The sequence below is a fragment of the Talaromyces stipitatus genome, genomic scaffold (assembly GCF_000003125.1).
Source record: "Talaromyces stipitatus ATCC 10500 scf_1105507295541 genomic scaffold, whole genome shotgun sequence".
Classification (NCBI taxonomy): Eukaryota; Fungi; Ascomycota; class Eurotiomycetes; order Eurotiales; family Trichocomaceae; genus Talaromyces; species Talaromyces stipitatus.
In genome coordinates this window covers 3,367,700-3,389,528 of record NW_002990115.1, presented here as the reverse complement: position 1 = coordinate 3,389,528, position 21,829 = coordinate 3,367,700, and the positions used below count along the sequence as shown (strand labels likewise).

At 47.1% G+C, this 21,829-nt stretch overlaps 5 protein-coding genes across 5 annotated transcripts; 3 read left to right on the top strand and 2 right to left on the bottom strand.

The window, feature by feature from the left end:
• Positions 1–426: 426 nt before the first annotated feature.
• TSTA_036020 (proteasome component (Ecm29), putative) lies at positions 427–6,567 on the top strand. The gene is made up of 4 exons (XM_002480765.1): positions 427–5,327; positions 5,417–5,616; positions 5,714–5,790; positions 5,867–6,567. The coding sequence occupies exons 1-4, from the start codon at positions 447–449 to the stop codon at positions 6,274–6,276; spliced, it is 5,568 nt and encodes a 1,855-aa protein (XP_002480810.1). The 5' UTR covers positions 427–446; the 3' UTR covers positions 6,277–6,567.
• Positions 6,568–11,054: 4,487 nt separating this feature from the next.
• TSTA_036010 (uncharacterized protein) lies at positions 11,055–13,523 on the top strand (the record flags this gene model as incomplete). Its single annotated transcript, XM_002480764.1, has 6 exons — positions 11,055–11,163; positions 11,366–11,522; positions 11,565–12,198; positions 12,254–12,436; positions 12,510–13,049; positions 13,107–13,523. The coding sequence occupies 6 exons, from the start codon at positions 11,055–11,057 to the stop codon at positions 13,521–13,523; spliced, it is 2,040 nt and encodes a 679-aa protein (XP_002480809.1).
• Positions 13,524–14,827: 1,304 nt separating this feature from the next.
• On the top strand, positions 14,828–18,650 carry TSTA_036000 (WW domain protein; the record flags this gene model as incomplete). Its single annotated transcript, XM_002480763.1, has 2 exons — positions 14,828–17,274; positions 17,327–18,650. The coding sequence occupies 2 exons, from the start codon at positions 14,828–14,830 to the stop codon at positions 18,474–18,476; spliced, it is 3,597 nt and encodes a 1,198-aa protein (XP_002480808.1). The 3' UTR covers positions 18,477–18,650.
• Positions 18,651–18,831: 181 nt separating this feature from the next.
• On the bottom strand, positions 18,832–20,179 carry TSTA_035990 (extracellular triacylglycerol lipase, putative; the record flags this gene model as incomplete). Its single annotated transcript, XM_002480762.1, has 2 exons — positions 18,832–19,827; positions 19,892–20,179. 2 exons carry the CDS (start codon positions 20,177–20,179, stop codon positions 18,832–18,834), a joined length of 1,284 nt encoding a protein of 427 aa, XP_002480807.1.
• A 357-nt stretch (positions 20,180–20,536) lies between these two features.
• On the bottom strand, positions 20,537–21,799 carry TSTA_035980 (actin-related protein 2/3 complex subunit 1A, putative; the record flags this gene model as incomplete). Its single annotated transcript, XM_002480761.1, has 4 exons — positions 20,537–20,577; positions 20,636–20,873; positions 20,926–21,512; positions 21,577–21,799. 4 exons carry the CDS (start codon positions 21,797–21,799, stop codon positions 20,537–20,539), a joined length of 1,089 nt encoding a protein of 362 aa, XP_002480806.1.
• Between the last annotated feature and the right edge of the window lie 30 nt (positions 21,800–21,829).

Genomic DNA, 21,829 nt, shown 5'->3' with positions numbered 1-21,829 from the left:
CAGACATGGATTCCAGTAGGGATGTCTGTTGGGCCAGAGCCTTTCCGCGCCATGGTGTTGCCAGATGCGTTGAGACGCGTCAAAGGCCGCACTACTAGAGGCTGGGAAGTGGAGGGTTGTGAGGAGATTAAATCTCTAACTAATTGGCATAGACAATTACTGTTGTCGCTAGAATGCTGTCGGTGTATACCCTACTATTCGGGAACGATTCCGTGGGGAGAAGTGATGATGTCTATACACCTAGTCCAGTCAGGGTCCACGGTGTCACGTGAACTTCTATATACTTCCATCTGGCGGAGTCCATAGGCGGTCAATGATTTACAATCATCCGTCTCCCACTGCCTAGCTGTGGCACATGAATATAACCATCTGCACATAAATACAACATCGAACACACCATTCATTTCACCCCATGAATCCATCAAATTCACTTTGCAGCTCATAAGATGTCTTCAGGTGCCGCACCGGCCGAGAGCCCTGAAGCTCGCGAGTTGAGCTTGGTATCCAAAGTGGAGCTCCGGATTGCCCTTGCCGATTCAGACGAGAAGCTCCAAAAGCTCCTACAGACATATTTAGCTCCATTACTACTAAAACTAGCATCGGAGCATCTGACTGTGCGGAACAAGGTTATTGCAGTCTGTCAACATATCAATTTAAGGATAAAGCCGCAATCGATACAGTTGCCCATCACGGCGCTGTTGAAACAGTTCAAGGAACAGAGCTCGCAATTAATCAGACATTTTGATCTGATCTATATTCAGCAAGGTATTGATTGTCTGGACGCTTCAGCACGCGTAGAGCTTTTGCCTGCTGCGTTGGAGGGTATTTCTCAGCTTGATGTTACATCCGCGCAAACGGCGAGTGTCTTCAATTTGATTTTGAGGTTGTTACCTTTGCTACGGCTTCCGCCAAAGGATAGTCCCGAAGATCGTAAACTAAGAGAGAAGCTATCTCTCTCCGAGGCGGACACGCGATCCTTAGCTTTCTGGCTGGGTAAACTACTGCTCCTCTCACAGGCAACGAAAGATGCTTGTACTTGCCCCGGACTGTCTCCATCAGAGTACACGTTCCTGAACAAATCTGCATCTTTCGATAAGACTTGGAACCCTACCATACAGGGAGGGCTGAATCTAACAGAAACGAAATATTTCGTCGCCAGCTTTCTAGCGAGCGGTGCCTTTGACAATTCAGGTCGATTTTTGCCTGCTGTGATACTCTCTGCTGATTCCAACTCTCGTCTGTCAGACATTGGCGATGATATCCTAAAACGATTTAATCCCGATCTTGAAAATGCTGAAACCGTGGAACAACTGTATAAACTCTACTTTGGAACCTCCGGCAGTGATGCAGCTCTTCCTGCTCGTCTCCCTCTCCAGGTCAAAATATTGAGTTTTCTTGGTAAATCCGTCAAAGCGACCACATATACTGAAGAAATCAGCAAGTTACTTGACGAAGGCCTGTTCTCATCTATGGCTCAATCTGCTCAAGGCCTCCAGGCCTCAAAGCTTAAGTCTCAAATCTTCACGTTCATTACCTGGGCTGTGCGTATGGGTGCTCCATCTGATTTGAGAGTTATTGCGCTGAGGGCTGTTGTTGGTTTACGCCAGTTTGTCGAGTCGCAGGGATGGCCGGATCCTGGGGTCAGTGGCCAAAGACTGTCTCAGACAGATGTTGGCCTGCGAGGATTGGCATATGAAAGTATCGGCGTATTGTCTCCAAAGATTTCATCGGGAGGCGGCCTTGACTATATTGATATGGATCTTCTTAGATGGCTCTTTAGCTCCCTTGCCTCTGACGCTTCAGCGGCTGAAATCTATGTTAGTATTGAGCAAGCCCTAGGCAGTATTTTGAACTCCTGCACTGGAAATCTTCCTGAAGGTGTACAGTCAGAACTGGGTAGCTTCCTCGAGTGTCAAATGCGAAGTCAGCCTGGCACAGAGTCTTCGTTGACCGGTTACCCTATTGCTCGCAGTACGCACTATACTGCTGTACGATATGCGAATCGGTGTCTACCATACTGGGACCTCACTGCTCGATGGATCGATTTCCTTGCCATTGCAAGTACCTCCCATGCGACAAGAGAAGTCATTGAAGAAGGAAAGAAAGGCCTTCATCCATATTGGTATCGAATGCTCAACCCTGTCAGGGGTACACCATCTTCAACAAAAACAGAGGATCTACCACAGTACAAGTTTCCCAGCTTTCAACAAGCAGCACAATTATTGGTAAAGCTAAGTGATTCTGACCTCTCGCAAAGCAATGTGCGCGGTGTCATTGCACCGGCGATTCGATTTTGCAAAAACCTGCTTGTATGGGAAGCGTTATCAAAGACGCAAGCACCTATTAACATCGACCAAGACTGGGAGTATAAACTTGAAACCCTCCTTCGATCAGATACACAAATGAGGAATGTCGTAAGGAATATCATCGCTCGACAACCCGATTCAATCATGACTATATGGCTGAATAGTGCTCTCAATGGGGTTATTGTATCAGCTGGATCTCAAAGCACAGACTGCGGCCGGGACTTCATAGATATTGCGTCGTTGAGTTCAAACCAAGTTGTAGCAACAGTCACTTCCAGAGCACCATCAATACTACAACGGATTTCATCGACTAACGATCATGTGCTTCAACGCATTGCTGCAAGAATTTTTGGAATCCTTGCTTCACATACATCCGTGACAGAAACAGACTGTCAACAAGTCTTTTCTGAGTTATTGGATACAAGCATGGCATGGAAGGGAGCTGCTGGCGAAGCAGCAAATAAGGTCCGAGGTGCCGTTCTTTCAGCTGCATATTTGCTTAGTCGATTGGCGTACCGCAGAAGAGTGAGCGTCATCCACGAAGCCCATATCGGGCAATATATCAGTCTCGTCATCGAAATACTTGACCACTCACGAGACTTGCAACTTTCAGAGACCGTACAAGTGACGATTGGTCAACTAGCACTCTCACAAGTGCTCAAATATGGCACACTATCACAGTCCAGCAAATGGAAAATCATCCAGACTAAGCTAGAAGAACATGCCAAGAAAGAGCAAGAGAATGCGATAAATGCATTAGGCCAATTGGCCTTGGTTGTACTACATGATGGAGGAGGGGACCAATCTGCGTTTAACGAGATCATGACGTCGCTACATGCATTGCATGAAATTCGCAAACCAGAGGTCCAATTCCCTGTCGGCGAGTCGTTAAGCACCGCTGCGGCAGGATGGGCGTCAAAGTCACTGACTGGTGAATTCGATGTGGATGAAACAGCATTGGAAGCAAAAATTCCGACAACAATCCTCTCAGAATTAGCTGATAAGTTGATTGCGGACTGTAAGGCTTCAAAGCCTTCTCTACGAAAAGCTTCCGCCATTTGGGCCCTTTGCCTTGTCAAGGACTGCGGAGAGCTCGAAGGAGTTCAGCAACGGCTTCGAGCATTTCAATCTGCATTTACTAGTCTCTTGGCTGATCGGGATGAGGTTGTCCAAGAGACAGGTTCGAGAGGATTAAGTTTGGTGTATGAAATGGGTGACCAGGATTTGCGAGACGATCTTGTACGCGATTTGATCGGCTCTTTCACTGGTAATGGCGCCAACCTGGGAGGCAAGGTAACAGGCGATACTGAACTTTTTGAGCCTGGTGCTCTTCCCACGGGTGAAGGAAAATCGATCACAACATACAAGGACATCATGAACCTAGCATCTGAAGTTGGGGATCCCAGTCTCGTTTATCGTTTCATGTCTCTTGCATCAAACAATGCGATTTGGTCAAGTCGAGCAGCTTTTGGCAGGTTCGGCCTCAGCAATGTCTTGTCCGATTCTAGTGTGAGCGGGTATCTTGCGCGAAATCCCAAGATCTATCCTAAGTTGTATCGATACCGATTCGACCCAAATCCAAATGTACAAAGGTCAATGAACGACATTTGGCAAGCGCTTGTCAAGGATCCTACGGCTCTATTAGACACGCAGTTTGATTCAATCATGGATGATCTACTAGCCAGCATTGTCGCAGGAAGAGAGTGGCGGGTCCGTCAGGCCAGTTGTGCCGCTATCGCAGACTTGTTACAGGGTCGCCCGATTGAGAAGTACGACAAATATTTGAACGATATCCTAAGCAAAGCCTTTAAGGTGATGGACGACATTAAAGAGTCAGTACGCACAGCAGCTCTAAGGCTTTGTCAGGTCATTACGAATATCTTGATTCGCACCCTTGAAGTTGGAGATACAGACTCGAAGCGGGCAAAGGCTATGCTTGAGCATATCATTCCTTTTCTCCTGGGTCACGACGGAATGGAGTCCAGCGCACAAGAGGTACAAGGTTATGCAATATCGACCTTGGTACAGATCATTAAGAAAAGTCCGAGCTCTCTCCTGCGTCCGTTCATGGCTCAAATATTAGAGAAATTCCTATCTTCTCTAAGTTCTCTGGAGCCTCAAGCGGTGAACTATATCCATCTGAATGCCGACAAATACGGGCTCACAGGGCAGGAGATTGATAAAATGCGACTATCAAGTATTCGAATGTCCCCTATGATGGAAAGTATTGAAAGATATCTTCTAGATGGTTTGGATGAGAGTACCATGAAAGAGGTCGCTTCCAGATTAGAAGTAGTCCTACGCACTGCTGTTGGCTTGCCATCCAAGGTCGGCTGCAGCAGAGTTCTGGCTCTCCTGAGTGGCAAGCCACTTTTGTTCGGTCCTTATGCCGACAGATTCATTCAACTATTGACTAAGCACGTCCTCGACCGCAACGAGACCGTCAGCGTCTCGTACAGTGCCTCGATTGGGTATCTCATTCGACTTGCAAGTGATGAGCGTGTATTAGAGACCATTACTTTTACCAAATCGCTCTACTTCAACTCTGAAGAGACTTCTCAGCGAACAGTATCTGGAGAAATCCTACACTCTATGTCGAAGCTATCAAGCGATAGGTTCTCGACCTTCGCTACTGCTGCATTACCATTCGTGTTCGTCGCTAAACAAGACACGGACGAGCAAACTCGCGAAATCTTCGAAAGGACATGGCAAGACAATGTCGGTGGACCTCGAGCAGTCGCGTTGTACCTGAAGGAAATCACAGCTATTATATCCGAGCGGCTAGAGTCATCCAATTGGACCATCAAACACAGTGCTTGCCTTGCGACAGCTGACGCGGTCACCAGTATCGGCAAATCTCTCGATCAACCAACACCAGAAATCATCTGGCCTATCCTAGAAAAGGCTGTGGGTGGGAAGACGTGGGAGGGTAAAGAGAAGGTCCTGAAAGCGTTTGTAAAATTCACGGAGAATTCGCGGGCATTCTGGCAATCCAGAGGAGACGTCAGCCAACAGATGAAAGTGAGTGACATACAACTTTCCTGCAGCCCTATATTCAATAGTGCATCGTATAGACCTACTAAGTGGCCGATTACTAACCATATTGGTAGGTGATTATTATCAGAGAAGCCAAGCGAAACAACGTGGCGTACCGGCCACACGCACTAAATGCGTTGGCCGATTTTGCAGAGATCCGGCCTGATTTAGACCTTCTCTCGGACGCTATCAACATCGTAGAACCAATCGTTGACGATCTCATCGATAGCGAAAATGTGAAGATGGACATAGATGGAGACCGTTCCAAAGCACTGTGAGTCCAAGGCCTTTAGCGCGTACCCCTGCATGTTGCTTAGCTTCACTTTTCACCTTACTTTTCTTGACAAGGCTGAGTCACTGATTCATGTCAGGGAGAATGAGACGTTAGCAGCATGTACCGGATGTCTGGTCCGGTGCATCAACCCCACAGGCAACGTACCGGAATCTGGTGAGTTTTGGCCAAAAAAAAAAAAAACTTGAAATCATACCGTAGCGACCCACTGACATACGTGTACGAGTCACAGACCAGCTGAAGTCCGTTATCAAGTGTATAGAATTTTGCCTACAGGGCAATAAGCGACAAGTACTGGACAATCTCTACAGCGGATTACAGAGTGTATTTGACAGGATAGGGGATGAATTATCCAAACAGGCAGTCGATCGCTCGGCGTTACAACAGCAATTACAAGTGCTAGGCAATGGCCTACTATTCGTTGAAATTGATCCGTCGATTGAGAGCCTGCGTCTAAAGCGTGCTCGAGTAGCGGAGAAATTCATCAAAGTGGCCTCTCAAGGGACCCAGGGCACCAGTGAAGTGGAAGCCGGCGCAAGGGCCCTGACTGACAGTCAACGACAACGCATGGAACTGTGGCTGGCGTCAGAGCGAGCTGAATCAATCCAACAGATTCTTAAATCTGCCCTACAACAGTTGTAATTTGTGACCGAGAAGTGTTCAGACCCTGTCCTAGCTTGATTAGGCTGTGGCTTTGGCTTAGTCGTGGCTTACTACCTACGTTATTGTATGGAGTAATACACTAGACCTCGACGGTCCTGTCATCCTGCTGCTTATGTACTAGTGCTGAAATATAGGGGACTCGGACTACGGGCAAGTTGATTGGGCGAAAGAGAAATTTTCACCACGTGGAAGATCGACGACGACGAGGCCATAGCCTAGTATGTACGAGTCCGAGTACTAGCAAAGTTAGATAAAATACCACTATGCGTGAATGTATGTACCCCGTACTTCTTGGTACCGGTGTGTTGAAAAAGAAGCATGAAACTAATCTGAAGTTTCTCCGTTGGCATGATCATGTGATGATGGTGATCCAGTCAATGTTCATAAACACAAGCATCGAGTGATGAAAAGTATTTCCCGGCGCTTAGTCCAGGAAGACATGATCCATCAATCCTGTCGACATTCATGACCAGACGCATGTTGTTACATACTTATATTTCGCCTAGATACGGACAAGGTTTGAATATGGCTCAAGGTACCATGGGCAGATACTTGGTATCCGATAAGTACTCCGTACTCATTAATTTTTCTCCAATACCGGTGGGACTTCGCGGACATGTGCCCGCTCTCCAGTGAGTATGGTTACAGAGATTTCTTCCAAAATTCGATATGGATTACGGAGTAAAGGAAAATGTATTTGGCATAAAACGTCGTAACTAGTATGGACGGAGTACTGTACGCCGTACGCGCGATAACCTACTAACGAGGGAATGCAAACTGACTTAAACTTTAGAGTTCACGTAGCGTGCCCTGTGTCCTTCGTACAGGGAGTCAAAATTATGCCCAGAGAACGACAAAATTCGAGGACTAAATTCAAGTCTCTTTTTATTTTTCAAGTGCATGACAAGTTTGAATGCAATTGATCCACATTCCTGTCCTAGTCTTTTTTTGGGAAGGAAGATGATGCATATGCGGCCCGCCGGATAATCTAAGCCTGTACAGGAAATGATAAGCGGGATCACGCCAATCATGATGGAGAATTGGGCGATTAGACTTGGATATTAAAACATTAGTCAATAATTTAGTTCATTACGTGCACTGACTCGAGTCCGTACGAACAATAATACGATACGGTTGGTTTAGCTTGATAGGTAGCCAAGTCTGGATATACTATGTAGGGCGAGTGCAAGTCTGGCCAAGTTAAGCATTAGAGTATGGTCCCGAGTAGGTGGGAGGATCTAATTTTTCTTTCATTCATTAACAGATCAATTGTTCAGGGTTAAATTAAGTGGTCAGTACGTATCCATACGTAGTAACGAACATAATATCGACGTTAAGCAATAGTTCATCGTGGCGTCATGCAGCATTGATGATGTCGGCACCCTTTCAACTGCACTCCCTTTTCTGGAACGATTATTCATTCCGACGCATTGCATGTGTTGCAGGATGGATGGTTCGCTAGGATTCCATACCATCAACCCTAATTGGGATCAGCCAGCCATTCTCACGATTTGCATTGTACGTAGTTCATAGTCAGGTGCTTCTTTAGCTATGTGTGAGTAGGCCAAAACACTTTGAGCGATCATCAAAATTAATTGTTTCTTTTTCCGTAATGGGAATTGGAGTATAATGAACACCGGTGTCTGTGTCGGGCTATTCTCCGCAAAAGTCAAAGTACGGAGAATCGTCCACGGAGTCTACTTGCTCGAGAAAGAACGAGGAAGAATATATTCTATGTAGACTGCCTAGCTTAAGAAAAGAATATTGGAATCAGTCTCTTTTCCCCAAGGGGGAAAAGAAAAATGACAGGGAAAAGAGAAAATTCCATATCACCGACATAGCTAGGATTGTTTGTTGGCCAAGGCTAAGCTGATCCGTGGCTAGTGCGCCCCACAGTTTGTTGTCAACCACATGGTTGAACGCTCGGATGGCGATATTTAGGGTTAGCCTGGTCTCAGAAAATCCGATCCATTTACAGTACGAATACGTTCTATACGATACGTGTCATCCGTATTATCCAAAGATAAACACCGACCGCGCCGAGCCGGAGCCGATCGACCAGGCACTTTATAGATAATTGAATATGTTAAGAGTTTAAGATCATCAGACATGAAATCATGCTTATTCGCAAAGTGACCAGTCTGATCCTTCGACAGACGAAAGCCACTTACTCCTTGGCGATATTACATATTCACAGTCGTAGATAGGGAACAAAGTCTGATAAGGCTCAAATTTGCTCAGCATGTCGTGATATGACTGGTCAAGCCTAACAGGATTGCAAGAGGATGTTATCCACCGGCGACAACATTGGTGGAAAGCAAAGATACGATTCCCGAACCCTAATGCAGCAGTTTCAGAGCGCTTTGACCACATACTGGCATGCATGCGCTTAACCACTGTGCTGGGCTCGAACGAAAAGGTTAAAGAGTCAAGACTTGCTCGTAACTTTTTGGGGTTTGGTCCAAGCTGCCTCGTATTTAGTTTCTTTCTTTTTTTCTCCTCCTTCGTATGGACTGATCGCTCGGACTTTGTCGGAGTTGAGCTTTCTGCTCTGCTTTCCTTGATTTGAGTGAAATCAAAAGCTATGAATCAACAATCGAGGAGAAGGTTCGACGGTGGCAAAGGAAATACACTGAGACAGAGTACAGAGTACGGTATAAAATACACTAGTGAAAGCGAAGTAAAAGCTTGGCATCCGGGGCGGCCGAAACGGTTTTTTTTTTTTTCATGAGATCCCAAGCGCAGTTTACGGAATCATCCAGTATCTCTGTATGCCGATGTATCAATCGTTACCGAGTTTCGACCGTGCTGGTTTTTAGCATTTTCGATGGGAGTGAAAATGGGGGGGAGGGAGGGAAAAGCAAATTGTTTACACGGTATAAATGATGAAAGAAAACGTGATTCTATCAAACACTTGGATCTTGGGTCATGCTGATAAGACTCAACACCCTATCATCTGGCGATATTCTGTCGAATGTGTCTCCCGGCATTTGGAATTTCTTCCCAGTGAAGGACGAGACAGCCTTCCTCACATTCGGTAAAGAGCTAATATCTACGGAATGTATGAAATGCATCAAATGGATATGCATAATGCATATTCCGAACCATGTGGAATCTGCATTTTTGCCACAGGTGACAACATTCAGTACGGATACGTACTAGGTGTACTGTAAACAATACGGCGGTTAGCTAGCGATTCCACTCAGATCGTAATCCACTCTGTAAGCAATTCTGGTATCGAATCCAGTAGTGTGTCAGCACCCAAGCACGCTGTTCGTGCAATGTGACTTATCTGGGCTAGATTGGAGTCGTACTAACTGGCTTGATGATTTGAATCTCCAGGCGGAGTGTCGCAGCCAAGAAATCAGGACAGGGGGTGACGAGCTGAGAAAAGGCATCGAGTGGCTGAGAATAACATGTCCTCTGCCTTATCATCATGTCATACCTGCATGAACGGTCGTTGAGGGTGTGAGGGAAATGTGCAACAGAAAAATGCAAGGAGAAGGCGAGGCGGAGTAATGTTGTTGGTAACAGTCCCTGGATCGATGGCTGGCTGGACTCACAGACAAAACAAGAAGTGGAAACCTCGCTTATTCAGTAGATAAGCCGGCCTTGACCCGACCTAGCTAAGCGCGAACCATGTCTGTGCTGTATCCGGTATAGCGCCACGCTTAACATGCATCATGCACTGCTGATTGGCCAGTCTATTAGATTTAGCTACCACGCTAGTCCCGATAGAGCGGCTGAATCGACGCCAAAATATTGAGCTAAGCCACGTTGGGGCCATATCCCGCGGGCTCTGGACAGACTCGGAGCACTCGGTTGACTCCGTTAGCTCGCTTAGTGCCTTAGGCATGTCCATTTTTAGCCTCATCTTTTTCTTTTCCCCAGATACATGCCTCTTTATTTTACTTGGCTGTATTGTGTACGTTGTACTATCGTTTTTTTGTCGACCGGCAATTACGTACACCCTGCAAGACCCGTTCGATTTTCCGGTCTTCATACATACAGCACACATGGATCGAGGCTTGAGCCGAGCCAAGAATCACCAGTGTCACCACCGCGTGGATGTGGGCAAAGACGTTAATCATGCCATAAATTACGATCTTGGTAATGCAGATGTATTCGTGCCACATACTTGTCACAATGGCTATTATAGTTCGTTTTCTTTACAATACCAATTTTTTTCCTCTTTCCCATCTTCTTCATAAGTTCATATACGATACGTAGTGCATTCAGGCCTAATCGAACATGCATTAGTTCGCAGACTCTTGCCATCTCTTTCGGTATTCCCGTGATCATGCTGGATGGGGCCTATCTTCTTTGGTTAGAATTCAGGGCTGGTCTGGACCCTCGCCTTCCGAATCGGTCAACCAGACCTTAGCTCCAATTGACTTTGGTGCCTATCTCTCTATCAACCTCTATATATTCATCTCCCTCTCCCCCAACGCCTAACACAAACTCTATACATAATTATAAATACACAATCGCCACTGGATCGCACCTTATCTCACCTACACCACGTTACCATCCTTTTTGGTCCATATATTTGACAATGTCCTGTGTTGGCTAGATTAGTCTCGATACCCATTTTGTTTCCGAAGAGGAAAGATAAGAAATAGCTGCGAAACGCCGCAGTTCGATCAACACTGGACCGATTCGACTTATCATGATACTCACCAGTACCCTGCCACTCAGAGATGGTTCTATGATAGCTGGAAAACACTCCCTTCGACTTCCAATGATTGCCCCAAAAGATGAACCCAGCAGTCCCACGACCCCGCTGGCATCGATCGCCCCCAGTACGGCAACTCTGGGTATTCCACCCCGGATACGGCTGCCCTCTCGGTCAAGGACAGGTTGCTGGTAAGTGTTTATATAATCTATCTGATTCCGCTTGGTTTCTGACTCAATTTCTCTTCCAGGACATGTCGTGTAAGCTTCTCTCTCATATGACTTCTGTGATCCACTTATATACTAACCATCCGGTGGTGCGTATGGACAGAGCCGCAAAGGTATGGCTGGGATCCCCCAAGTATCATGAATGGTGAAAATTAACGCCGCCTAGTCAAATGTGATGAACGTCGTCCTAGCTGCGGTCAATGCGCTCGTTTAGGACATCGTTGTGATTACAGTCCCCGTTTGACCTTTCGCGACGATACAGCTCGAGTAGTGGAGCGCATGACCGAGGTATCTACCACGGGCAATGTAGTATGGGATTGTACGTTTTGCATCTAAACATTATAATTATTCTCATGTTCTTACAGATCAATAGCCAAAGCACGCACCCTCTCTCCGCCCGTCACTCCCGGCGTATACGATTCTCTACCTCCTTTCTTCATGTTGACTTCAGATGACGAGCGTGAGAAGAAAGCAGAGGCAACCGTCCCTGGTACATATCATGTCATAGTCAACCCGGACAGCTTTACGAATTTAGAATACACAGACGAGGCTTCATCTGTCGATCTAAATATTGGACATCTTAAGATCCGTCGAGGTTCCGGAACCAGCTCAACGTTGAGCCAAAGAGACGACCTTCACAGCGTGAATGAACTCAACGATCCAAACGTTGTCATTCTGGATACTTTCGAAGATAGTAACCATCGTTCTCCTACCGCAAATTGGAGGAAGGCAAGGTTATCTCCTGCGTCAGATATCACTTCTGCCTCTACACTGGCCTCCCCTACTTTCTTCCCTCCCGAAAATCACGGTCCGTTAACACTAGGTCCGAATACTGCTAGATATAACAGTCAGGAGGAGTTACTACTTGCTCACTTTCGCGACGTGGTCTGGAAACAACTTATCCAAGGCCAATCCAGTCACGACCTCTTCTCTCCTGTCTCAAGTCCTATAACTCCAGGTGTAGAGATCTTTGAAGCTCTCGCGTCCACTTTTCAACCCGTTAGTAAAATCAACTCTAACCCCCCTTCAAACCTTGTACTGACTCTCCCAAAAGTTATACCATGCTATCATGGCTATCTCTGCTCTGAGCCTAGCTCGTCAGCATCGCAGCAAGAGTATTGATGCATTGCAACACTACCACCAAGCATTCCCTTCTCTCCAGACTGCTCTCCGTGATACGAATGATCTTTGTTCCGACGGTCTTTTCCTCACTCACTTTCTTCTTCTGGTTTATGAGGTAAGCAGCATAACCTTATATGGCTCTGCCTTCGCGGGGGAGAAAAAATTGATAAACTAACACCCCAATTCAGGTGGCCGCTGCAGAAGAGGGCGGGTCAAATCTGTGGTCACATCACATGGCCCGGTTAACTCAAATCTCCCTCATGAGAGTATCGCAGTACGGCAGCGAGCAATATCCCTATATCGTCTGGTTGGTTTGCAATATCGACCTTTATGCCCTACTCAGCGGTGCTGGCGCCGGCGAGTTTCTCAAAGCAATGCTTGACAACAACCTGCTTCCCAGCCCAAGGAGCCAATTGTACCCTTTAGCTCCAAGTGGGCACAGCGTGATATATCCAGAGGAGCACGACACATTACCGTCTGTTCTGCACTTCAACCATGAGACGTTTCTTCTAGCGATTAGACTTGCTTTTCTTGCTGCCGATCTTTATCGTCAGACTGAGGAGTATCGCACCAGCTCCCCACGATCTCAAAACCAGTCTTTCGATCCCAAACGACGGCTCTATGAGATCAGAGACAGCTTCCATCAATTGTGGGACAGTCCACAGGCTCATTATCTCTTCGAGAATATGAAAGTGCTCCCTCAGCGGTCTCGTGAGGTACTGCAAAATGTATGCCTTCGCGTAGATAGACTTTGTCTTAATAATACGGACTGACATCTGTTTTAGGCATTGTCACTTTATCACTCCTGCATGCTTTATTCTTACACAAGCTTGTGGCGTGGACAGTTACTCGGACCAGAAGGTGCTTCAGATGAGATTATTGCTCATCACGCAAACAGTATCTTCCATATTGCGGAGATAATCGTCCATTCGCATCAATTCGATCTCCGTTTTATCATTTTCCCACTTTTCATGGCCGGCGTCTCAACTTCGTCAGCAGGGCAGAAGATGATGGCTATGGATCTTATATCCAGTATGGAAAAGCAAGGTATCGGACGCAACGCAACGACGACACGACACTTACTTCAAATGGTCTATCAAGCACAAACGGACCAGCTTATGACTGTTGGTCACTCTGCTAATGTTGGGTGGTCAGATGTGATGGTCCAGCAGGGGATGCAGATCGTGAACTTTGGATTGTAGAATTATTGATGCATATATTTACATGATTTTATGGCTTGCATTTTTGTATTTGTTTATTTTGGATCTTTTCTTGGGAAGGTATACGGGTTTTGGGTGGAGTCTTGTACTTACATGATGATATTTGAGCAAGCGATTTGGGAATTGGGCTGGGCATAGTGAGGCTTTTTGGGTCTATTTTGCATATTTATGAGCATGTACATCTGGCTTTTTATATTGGGGCTTTCAAATACACGATGGGAAAGACCTTTATGCATTTTTACGTACAGCCTTTGCCTCTTCACGACCTCGGGAATTTATATAATTGCAATTGAGAGATTAATCTGATTGAATTACATGTGAAAGTCCTCCATATTCTCTGGTCAGTAGGCCGCAGTTATCTTATCATTTCTGTTGTGAGCAACAAATCTAATTATTAGCACGAAGAATATGCAGCTTGAATCACAATCCTTTTGAGTCGAAGATTGGAAGAATAAACAACAATGCTCTCTAAATTTAGATGCATATCCTGGTTAGCGGGTCTCGGCCCGATGCGGTAAAGTGGGCCTCTTGAATGTCGGCCAATCATACTACAGATCATTATTTACTTCTATGCTGAATTCTGATATGTAGTGTTGATACTCCTCAAGAGAGTAGGATAATCGATGTAACGTCTGCATGCAGTATAGCTCAGACTGTCGCTTACATCTGAATAGTAAAAACATCCAAGCTAAAAAGCCTTGTGAGAATATTTGGAAATCGACTAACTTGAATAGTCAAGGTAACCGCCGAGGAACTGTGATATCTCACTTGGCCAGCCAATCATAGTAAGAGAATGGGAACTCTCGCGCTTTTTGCCCGAGCTCTAGTCCAGCCAATCAGCGCTTGGGAGGATGCTTCCTTCCTCCTCGTTGGCGCCTGACTAGAACGACTGGTACTTTGATCATCAGATTCTGAAACTGTGTCCTTCATCATTTCCCCTTCGTTTCTTTTGTTTTCTATTTATGACCTGAATTGCATATTCAGAATACTTACGACTCGCGCAAGAGTTGCATTTCCTTCAGTCATCCGGAAGCGCATTCTTCCTGGAGACCAACCGATAAGAGTTGCCCCTCCTTCAAGTGTGAACTGGATTCATACTACTACTGACAGGTCAGGCATGCATTTGCTATTGTCTCGAATCGCATTGGAAGTGGTTTCAGAATATGCCCATATGAAATTATCTGCATGTTTGTTGTTTAGTGAAGTTATACTAAATTAATCTGTGGCACAGACTCTTCTCTTCACATCGTCACCGCGCGGCTCCCGCAATCGGGCTGAAGCTCACCATGAGTCCTACAAATCCTAATTATCATGGCAGACAAGGGGAGGAGATGTTTTTGAATGGCCCTTCCGCCGGTCGCCGAGATGGAGATGAATCTCCAATCGTGGAACCTCTGAGAATCAATAAACCTCCATCAGCAGCACCTACCCCACAGCCAACGGCTCCTTCTAATAATACTCTGCCTTATCCCGACGACCGACCACGGCCACAACAACAATCATACTCCCCTCCCAGTCAGACTACACCATACCCTCAACCAAGCAACCGCGTTGCCAGTCCTGCGCATAGCTTATCGTCATCCAGGGGTGCTACATCTCCAGCAGGGTACCACTCCGCTTTACGGCCTCGCGATGGACGGGAACAGAAACCCTCTTTGGCCGAAAGACGGGGCAATGCGCCTCCCAAACAATTACCGGAATCGCCTGGTCCAGAGACTCCTGATAAAGATAGCCTCTTCCAGAAATTCCCTCCTCCAGGGCCACCTCGTCCCGTGGCGATCGAGTCTAACGATGCTAGATATAATCAACAATACTTCCCACCTCCGTCGGCTACGAGCGCAGCACACGCTCGCTTAAGGGCTTCTAATCCGGACTCCATTAATCGCATCAGCTCTACGGCATCTAATTCCACAACTCGTGCGCAGAGAGGTTCCCCTCCGCCGCCTGAGACCCCGATTGTCGGTCCTGGTCAACGACCAGGAGCTGATATCGAGGCTCGGTTTGCAGCTGCAGGGATTGCAGGCACATCTACTCTGGCGAATCTACAGTCTCGTAATGCAGCTGCCCAACAGCGAGCGAATCAATATGCTGGTCAGACCGAAACGACTCGCCCTTGGACTCCAACCGAACAACCGGGTACGCAACCCCACGGGCCTCCTACAGTGTACCAAGGATCTAGTGAAATTGGAACCCAGCAATACCCTCCACCTACGCCCTCCCAGCCTATACCTCAACAAGCTCCTCCGATCAATCATGCCGATCGACCCACTATCCCCCCAAATGCCCTGGAGCAGGACCTTCAACGAATGAACCTTTCTGCTTCTCCTCCCCCCGCTTACTCGAGCGTGCCTGGCGCTAATACCTCCCATCAGTATCCCAATGACAAAGGAAGGCCTGTGCTCAGCTCCCCTCCTCCACAAGGACATCCGGCTTCAACTGGTGCACCCTCCGTTGCTGGCTCAGCGGTGGGTGCCGCCGCAGAAATTCCCCCGATCAGTTCCCCTGCTCCTTCCGTACAAAGCCACCCGGCCTTTGCCAATGATCCAAGGCAGCAACAGCACATACCACAGCCACAACAGTTGCCGCAGGGGCCACAACAAGTAATGTCACCGCAACAAGGACAGCCAACAGGAGCAATAGTTGAGCAAAGTATACAGACAAGCGCTTCCCCAGCTCCTGGAGGATTTCCACCAGCGTCACCACCGCCCTTACCTGAGGGTTGGATTGCTCATCTTGATCCAAATTCGGGTCAATATTACTATATTCATCTTCCTACGCAGTCTACACAATGGGAATTTCCAAAGGGACCCACACCACTCAATCTTAACGAGACCCCCATGTCGCCCGTTGGCAGTGTTTATAGCGCTCATCCTCTCACCTCTCCAGGATTTTCTACTCTCGGCGGTAAGCCACTAGCCTCACCGGGAGTCCCAATGACACCTTTATACGAAGGTAGTGTGATGGGACTCAGTACGGTTGGAACTGCCGTAACTGGTCCTCCTCCCAGCAGTGGGGTTGAGCTGTATAAGGTTGCTGCTACAAATGGTGTTTACTTTGGACCGTACTTGCGTTACTGTAATATGGATCTAGAACGGGGTATTTGGTTAGGGTCTATCTTGCTGGTTACGGACGCTCCACAACCTCCGACGATCCATATTCACCAGAGTGTAGATTTATCGCCAAACCCTCGGCAATTAAAGGGCGTTAATATACATCAACACCAGCGCTGGGTGTTTTATAAGTACGACATTGACTTGCAAATGGAAGATTCCGGGCCTGCAAAATGGACTTACGCCATCACTTCGCATCTTGGCTGCACGCGATACGAGTTCCTCGTCGCTGGACGATACGAGACGAACTGGAGATTTATCGCGACGTCAGGTAATGACTTCTCTCTGAACGTCAGTGCCAATGAACGAGCTCGGTTAGGCGGTGCCGGCTTTATGTGGAAGGATATCATGCAGAAGTATGCGGAAGTAGGAGGATTTCATTGCCAGTTAGGGCTTGGTGGCCAGATATCAGCGGATAGAATCTGGAAAGAGATACCCCTACTCAAGCAATGGCTAGGTATTCACGGAAAAGAGCAAAGAAAGAATGCTCCGTGGACCCCGGCACACGAGGAGGAAGTTTCACATGCTTATTTCCACTTTTACACGAGTCATTTCGACCAGCCACATCTTCGAGAAGCGTTTGCACAAATTCCATATATCCTGCAGCTGGACGACCACGATATGTAAGTCATAGTCTTTGCTCATTATGTTCCGATGCTAATATCGGATTGACAGATTTGACGGATTCGGCTCTTACCCACAGCATATGCAATTCTCAAACATGTTCAAGAACATTGGCCGTATCGGTATTGAGATGTATTTACTCTTCCAGCATCATACGACCTTGGAGCTTCTCCGTAATGTGAACTCCGATCATGACTTATTTACAATAACTGGGACAGGGTGGCATTTTGTCAAGTACCTGGGGCCAGCAGTCGTTGTCGTTGGCCCCGACTGTCGATCAGAGAGAAACCCTCACCAAGTCATGGCTGGTCCAACGTATCAAGGACTGTTTCCCAAAATTGCACTACTGCCGCCAAGCGTGCAGCATTGTATCTGGATGATTTCGGTTCCCCTGATCTATCCAAGGCTAGAATCCACAGAACAGATAGCGAATGCGGTGGCTACTGGAAAGAAGGCCGTCACAGGGGCATACAATCTTTTGGGTAAAGTGACTAGCTCGGTAGCAGGTGTCGTAGGGGCCAAAGATGCTGTCGGCTCAGGGTTCGATGCGGTCAAGCGGGCAGTTGGCAAGACCGGATTAATGGGTGGCGTACTCAATCCATTTGGCGAAATTGATATTCTCGACGAGCTCCGAGACCAGTGGACTCATGACTCTAAGGATCTCGAGCGCACGTATCTGATCCGTACCCTACAGGGCATTGCAAAGCAAAAGTCTATTCGCATGACATTCCTATCTGGAGCAGTCAATGTATGCGGAGCAGGTCTAGTGCATGACCCGAGTCATCCATCAGACCACAAAACGATGTACCAACTCATTTCATCACCGGTGGTCAACACACCACCGTCATCCTATATCCTGAAACTCCTTCATAACAATAAACCGCTCTATATCCCCGCCAACGGACAACGCTCAACCCCATCACAACCCACAGATACAAAGGAGGACATGCTGGAACTCTTCCAGACAGATGTCACGGGTCAACCCAGGGAATATCGTCGACTCATGGGTCGGCGCAACTACGTCGCTATTGTCGCATATGATCCGGAAGTTGTGTCAGGAACATTTGGACAGACAGATATGGCGCGTGGTGGTGGTAAACTTAGCCTTGCTGCTGATTTTATGGTTCAGGGTGAAGGTGCATATGGAAGTGTAGTCAAGTATGGGCCTGTTATAATCCCCAGTTTGGGATTTGGTCAATGAGCTTTTTTTTCTCTTGCCATTTTTCTTTTACTATATAACTATTTTCTTTGGAGTCTTTCCTTGTTGTCTATTGTCACTGCGCTGTATTGAACAATACCATGAGGCTGTCGTTCTGTAAATTCAAGGTTCTTTCTAGGTCTAGATATTATACTATTATATTATCAACAATACTCCATCGCCGGATTCCCATGAGTATTCATAGAGATATTTAAGCGTGTTGTAAATCTAGATAAAGTTTGTATTCTCATTCATGGGTATATCCTACTCATTACGCATTATAATTGTACATTCTTCCAAATAACAAGTTCATATACAGCAATATAAATGCCACTCATAGACAAGAGACTCCTTGACTTTACAACCATCTCCATGAGGTCGGATCTCCACCAGGAACACAGAGACCTATTCTCCAAAAGTAATCGCGATGCGCGAAGAAGAGTTCCCAGATTCGATAGCGTGTTGGTACTAGGGACCATTGTGCTTTCATTTCCTCCTCTTTTCCTTCCTCGGGTAGTGGTTGGTCATGACCTGATGACGGTAATATTGAATCGGAAGGCCTTTGGCTAGCAGGCGATGATGAGAGTACCTGCTGTTCTTGCGTGATAGAAGCTAGTATTACATTCTCTTCTTTTTCTGCTTCGCTACTTGATATGCAGCGGTTGTCAGCATTCCCAATGCAGTGCTCTACATCCTCGCGCGAAGGGGGGAGATCAAGTTTGGAGATGTAAATTTCACCGGCGTGCGGTGTATAACCCCATTCTGTCAGAGGTAAGAGCGGAACTGGATCATTCATATGCGTTACGCGTCGGTACCGCATATATATATCATCCTCATCTCCGTCTTCTGCTTGGGAGAAGGAAGACGACGAAAGGCCAAACATCTCATTGGTAAAGTCTGCCATCTTGTCATTTCCCACTCTGGGCTCTCCGAATGTGGTGACTTGAGGATCTAGTCCTCGCGAGTCCATTTCTAGACCTGCTAGAGCCGCTACAGCGCCGCCAAGGGAATGTCCGATAAGCCTTACTTCGTAATCCGGGTATTTTAGACGAGCCTGGGTGACCGCAGAGAGCACTGTGTCGCGAGAATTCTTCCATGATGTCCAGAATCCGGCATGAACGGTGCAGTTCTTGCACTTTCTTGTTTCGGTGAGGGAGGCCATTCCGTGATTGTTATCGTTGTCGCCATCCGCTGGGTAAGGAACATACTCCTGCGGAACGGCCGACAAGTCGATGATAGTATTCGTCAGCGAGTACGTCCCGCGAAATGCAACTATTATACGTTTCGTGGAGGGTGGGTGCGATAAAGCGATATACCCGCACGAGTCTGAGAGTAACGGCCCCGTATTCCAAGTCTTGAGAAGCACCGAGATTAGCCCAAGGTCTTCAAAGAAGAGGACAACAGCTTGTGCTACTCACCGTAATCAGCTCAAAGCCTTTAAACTCATCGCAATGACTCAGACACCCGAACGGGTTATGGATCCCAGTCGTGCCAATACAATAGGCAATATCTGCAAGACGTGCCGATTCCTCAAGTTCGGCAAAGAGGGCTGCAGATACAATCCTATCCGTGATGTTATGTTTATTTCGCTGTTGCTGCAGGGCATGTTGTGCATCGCTCTGTACTGCTGCGGCATCAGCTAACAGAGTAGTGGCGATTACCACGACTGCGTAACATCTGAGCAACAAATAAATAAACTGCGTCATGGCCTTGAATTAACGGTCCACGAGGTGTGGTGTCGCTATCTCGTATAAGTATAGATGCGGGTTTCTTCATATCTTGAAGTCAGGAGCTGCAACATTATCTTTCCCACACACAAATATCTGGGAAGAGAAGAATTTGTAGAATAATCGGATGTCATCACACGACTCGCTCAGTCTGGGGTAAGTCGGCCCTTACTAGATTTGTACTAGTGCAATATAAACCTTATTTATTGTCCAAGTGAACCAATCAGGTGATCGTACAGGCATCACATTTTATGTATGCATTCGATACAACGAGTTCGTACTGCTACCTGCTATTTGCATATAAAAGCTCTCTCAAGTAAGTAAATTTACTTGGCTCTAAATAGTCCACACAACAACTCTACCGTCCACACCACTCGCTGTAGATACGTCAGCCTCTCCAACACAAATACACCCATATAGATAGATAAAACTTACTGGTGAACTTCTTCACAACACCACCTTGCTCCTGGAAGACACGGACAGTGCTGATGGTGTTTTGATGAACTGTATCAAGCTGAGTGTTACTCTGGGCCTGGCCGCGAAGATCCATTTGACGGAACATGTTCAAGGCAGACTCTTCCCGAGCATCTCCAGCGTGACCACGCTTGTTCTCAAGCGAACCGGCCAATTCCCATCCGCTCTCATTGCCCCGGAGACGATAGACTTCACAGTCCTGTAACAGAATTAGTTCAAGTAGTAAGTAAACCGAGGCCGCGTCTACTCACATGACCTGCAGTAATAATTTCGTTCTCACCACTCCAGATAAGGCTGTTAAAAGGCAAGAGTCGAGTGCTTATATTGAGCATGGCCTTGGGTGGCTGATCAGGGGCGCTTGGGTAGACGACAGTCACGCTGCTATCGTGGGAGGCAAATGCAAGAGCATTTCCGCTGGGCGAAAAGGCAACTCCATGCACCCATCCAGCAGAATCATTCAAGAACTCGCCGCAGACGGTATTGAACGGAAGTCGCTCGCCCCAGGCCGAAGGCTCTGGTCTCTCATCAACGCCCTTGATGTAACTGGAGAACACTCTGGCATGGGAATCTGTAGATCCAGCGGCCAGGAGAACCGAGTTTGGGTGCCATGCAAGCGTAGTAATCGTACTACGGATAGGCTTCTTCAGATGTTTGGAGATCCACCAGTCATTCTCCTCCTCGAAGTAGCAAACCGCAATTACACGAGCTCCGGAACCGACGGCGAATTTCTGCTCAGAGGGGGACCATCGAACATACGTCGCAGCACGGTTGATTCGGAGGAGGACGAGTGTGGGCTTCCAACCGTTGGGCGTCTGTTCCCAAACATAGGCATTACGGTCTATTTAGAGTAGTTTAAAGTTAGTCGTGGAACATAAATTAGCTGGGAAGTTGTCAATAAACACCTTGTGAGCAAGTGACTATACGACCACTGTTTGGAGCAATATCGACACCTGTGACGGTCTTGTCGTGGCCTCTCAATTCATCCTTCAATGTGAACTTGTTGCCTGCCGCCTGATAAAGCTCCACATTGTTCTCTCGAGCGACGGCCAGAGTACTCTTGTCTTGGGAGAAAGAATGATCCGCAATTGGGGAGTGGAAAAGATGGTGAACCTCGAAAGAAGCCATGTTGTTATTTGAAAGTGGTTGCGACAGGAG

What these genes read in the sequence shown, in the direction of transcription:
- TSTA_036020 (XM_002480765.1), top strand. Translation starts at nt 447, where the DNA reads ATGTCTTCAGGTGCCGCACCGGCCGAGAGCCCTGAAGCTCGCGAGTTG. An exon ending in ACGTCAGCCAACAGATGAAA is followed by an intron (nt 5,328 to 5,416) that starts GTGAGTGACATA and finishes CCATATTGGTAG; the next exon opens with GTGATTATTATCAGAGAAGC. An exon ending in AGGCAACGTACCGGAATCTG is followed by an intron (nt 5,791 to 5,866) that starts GTGAGTTTTGGC and finishes TACGAGTCACAG; the next exon opens with ACCAGCTGAAGTCCGTTATC.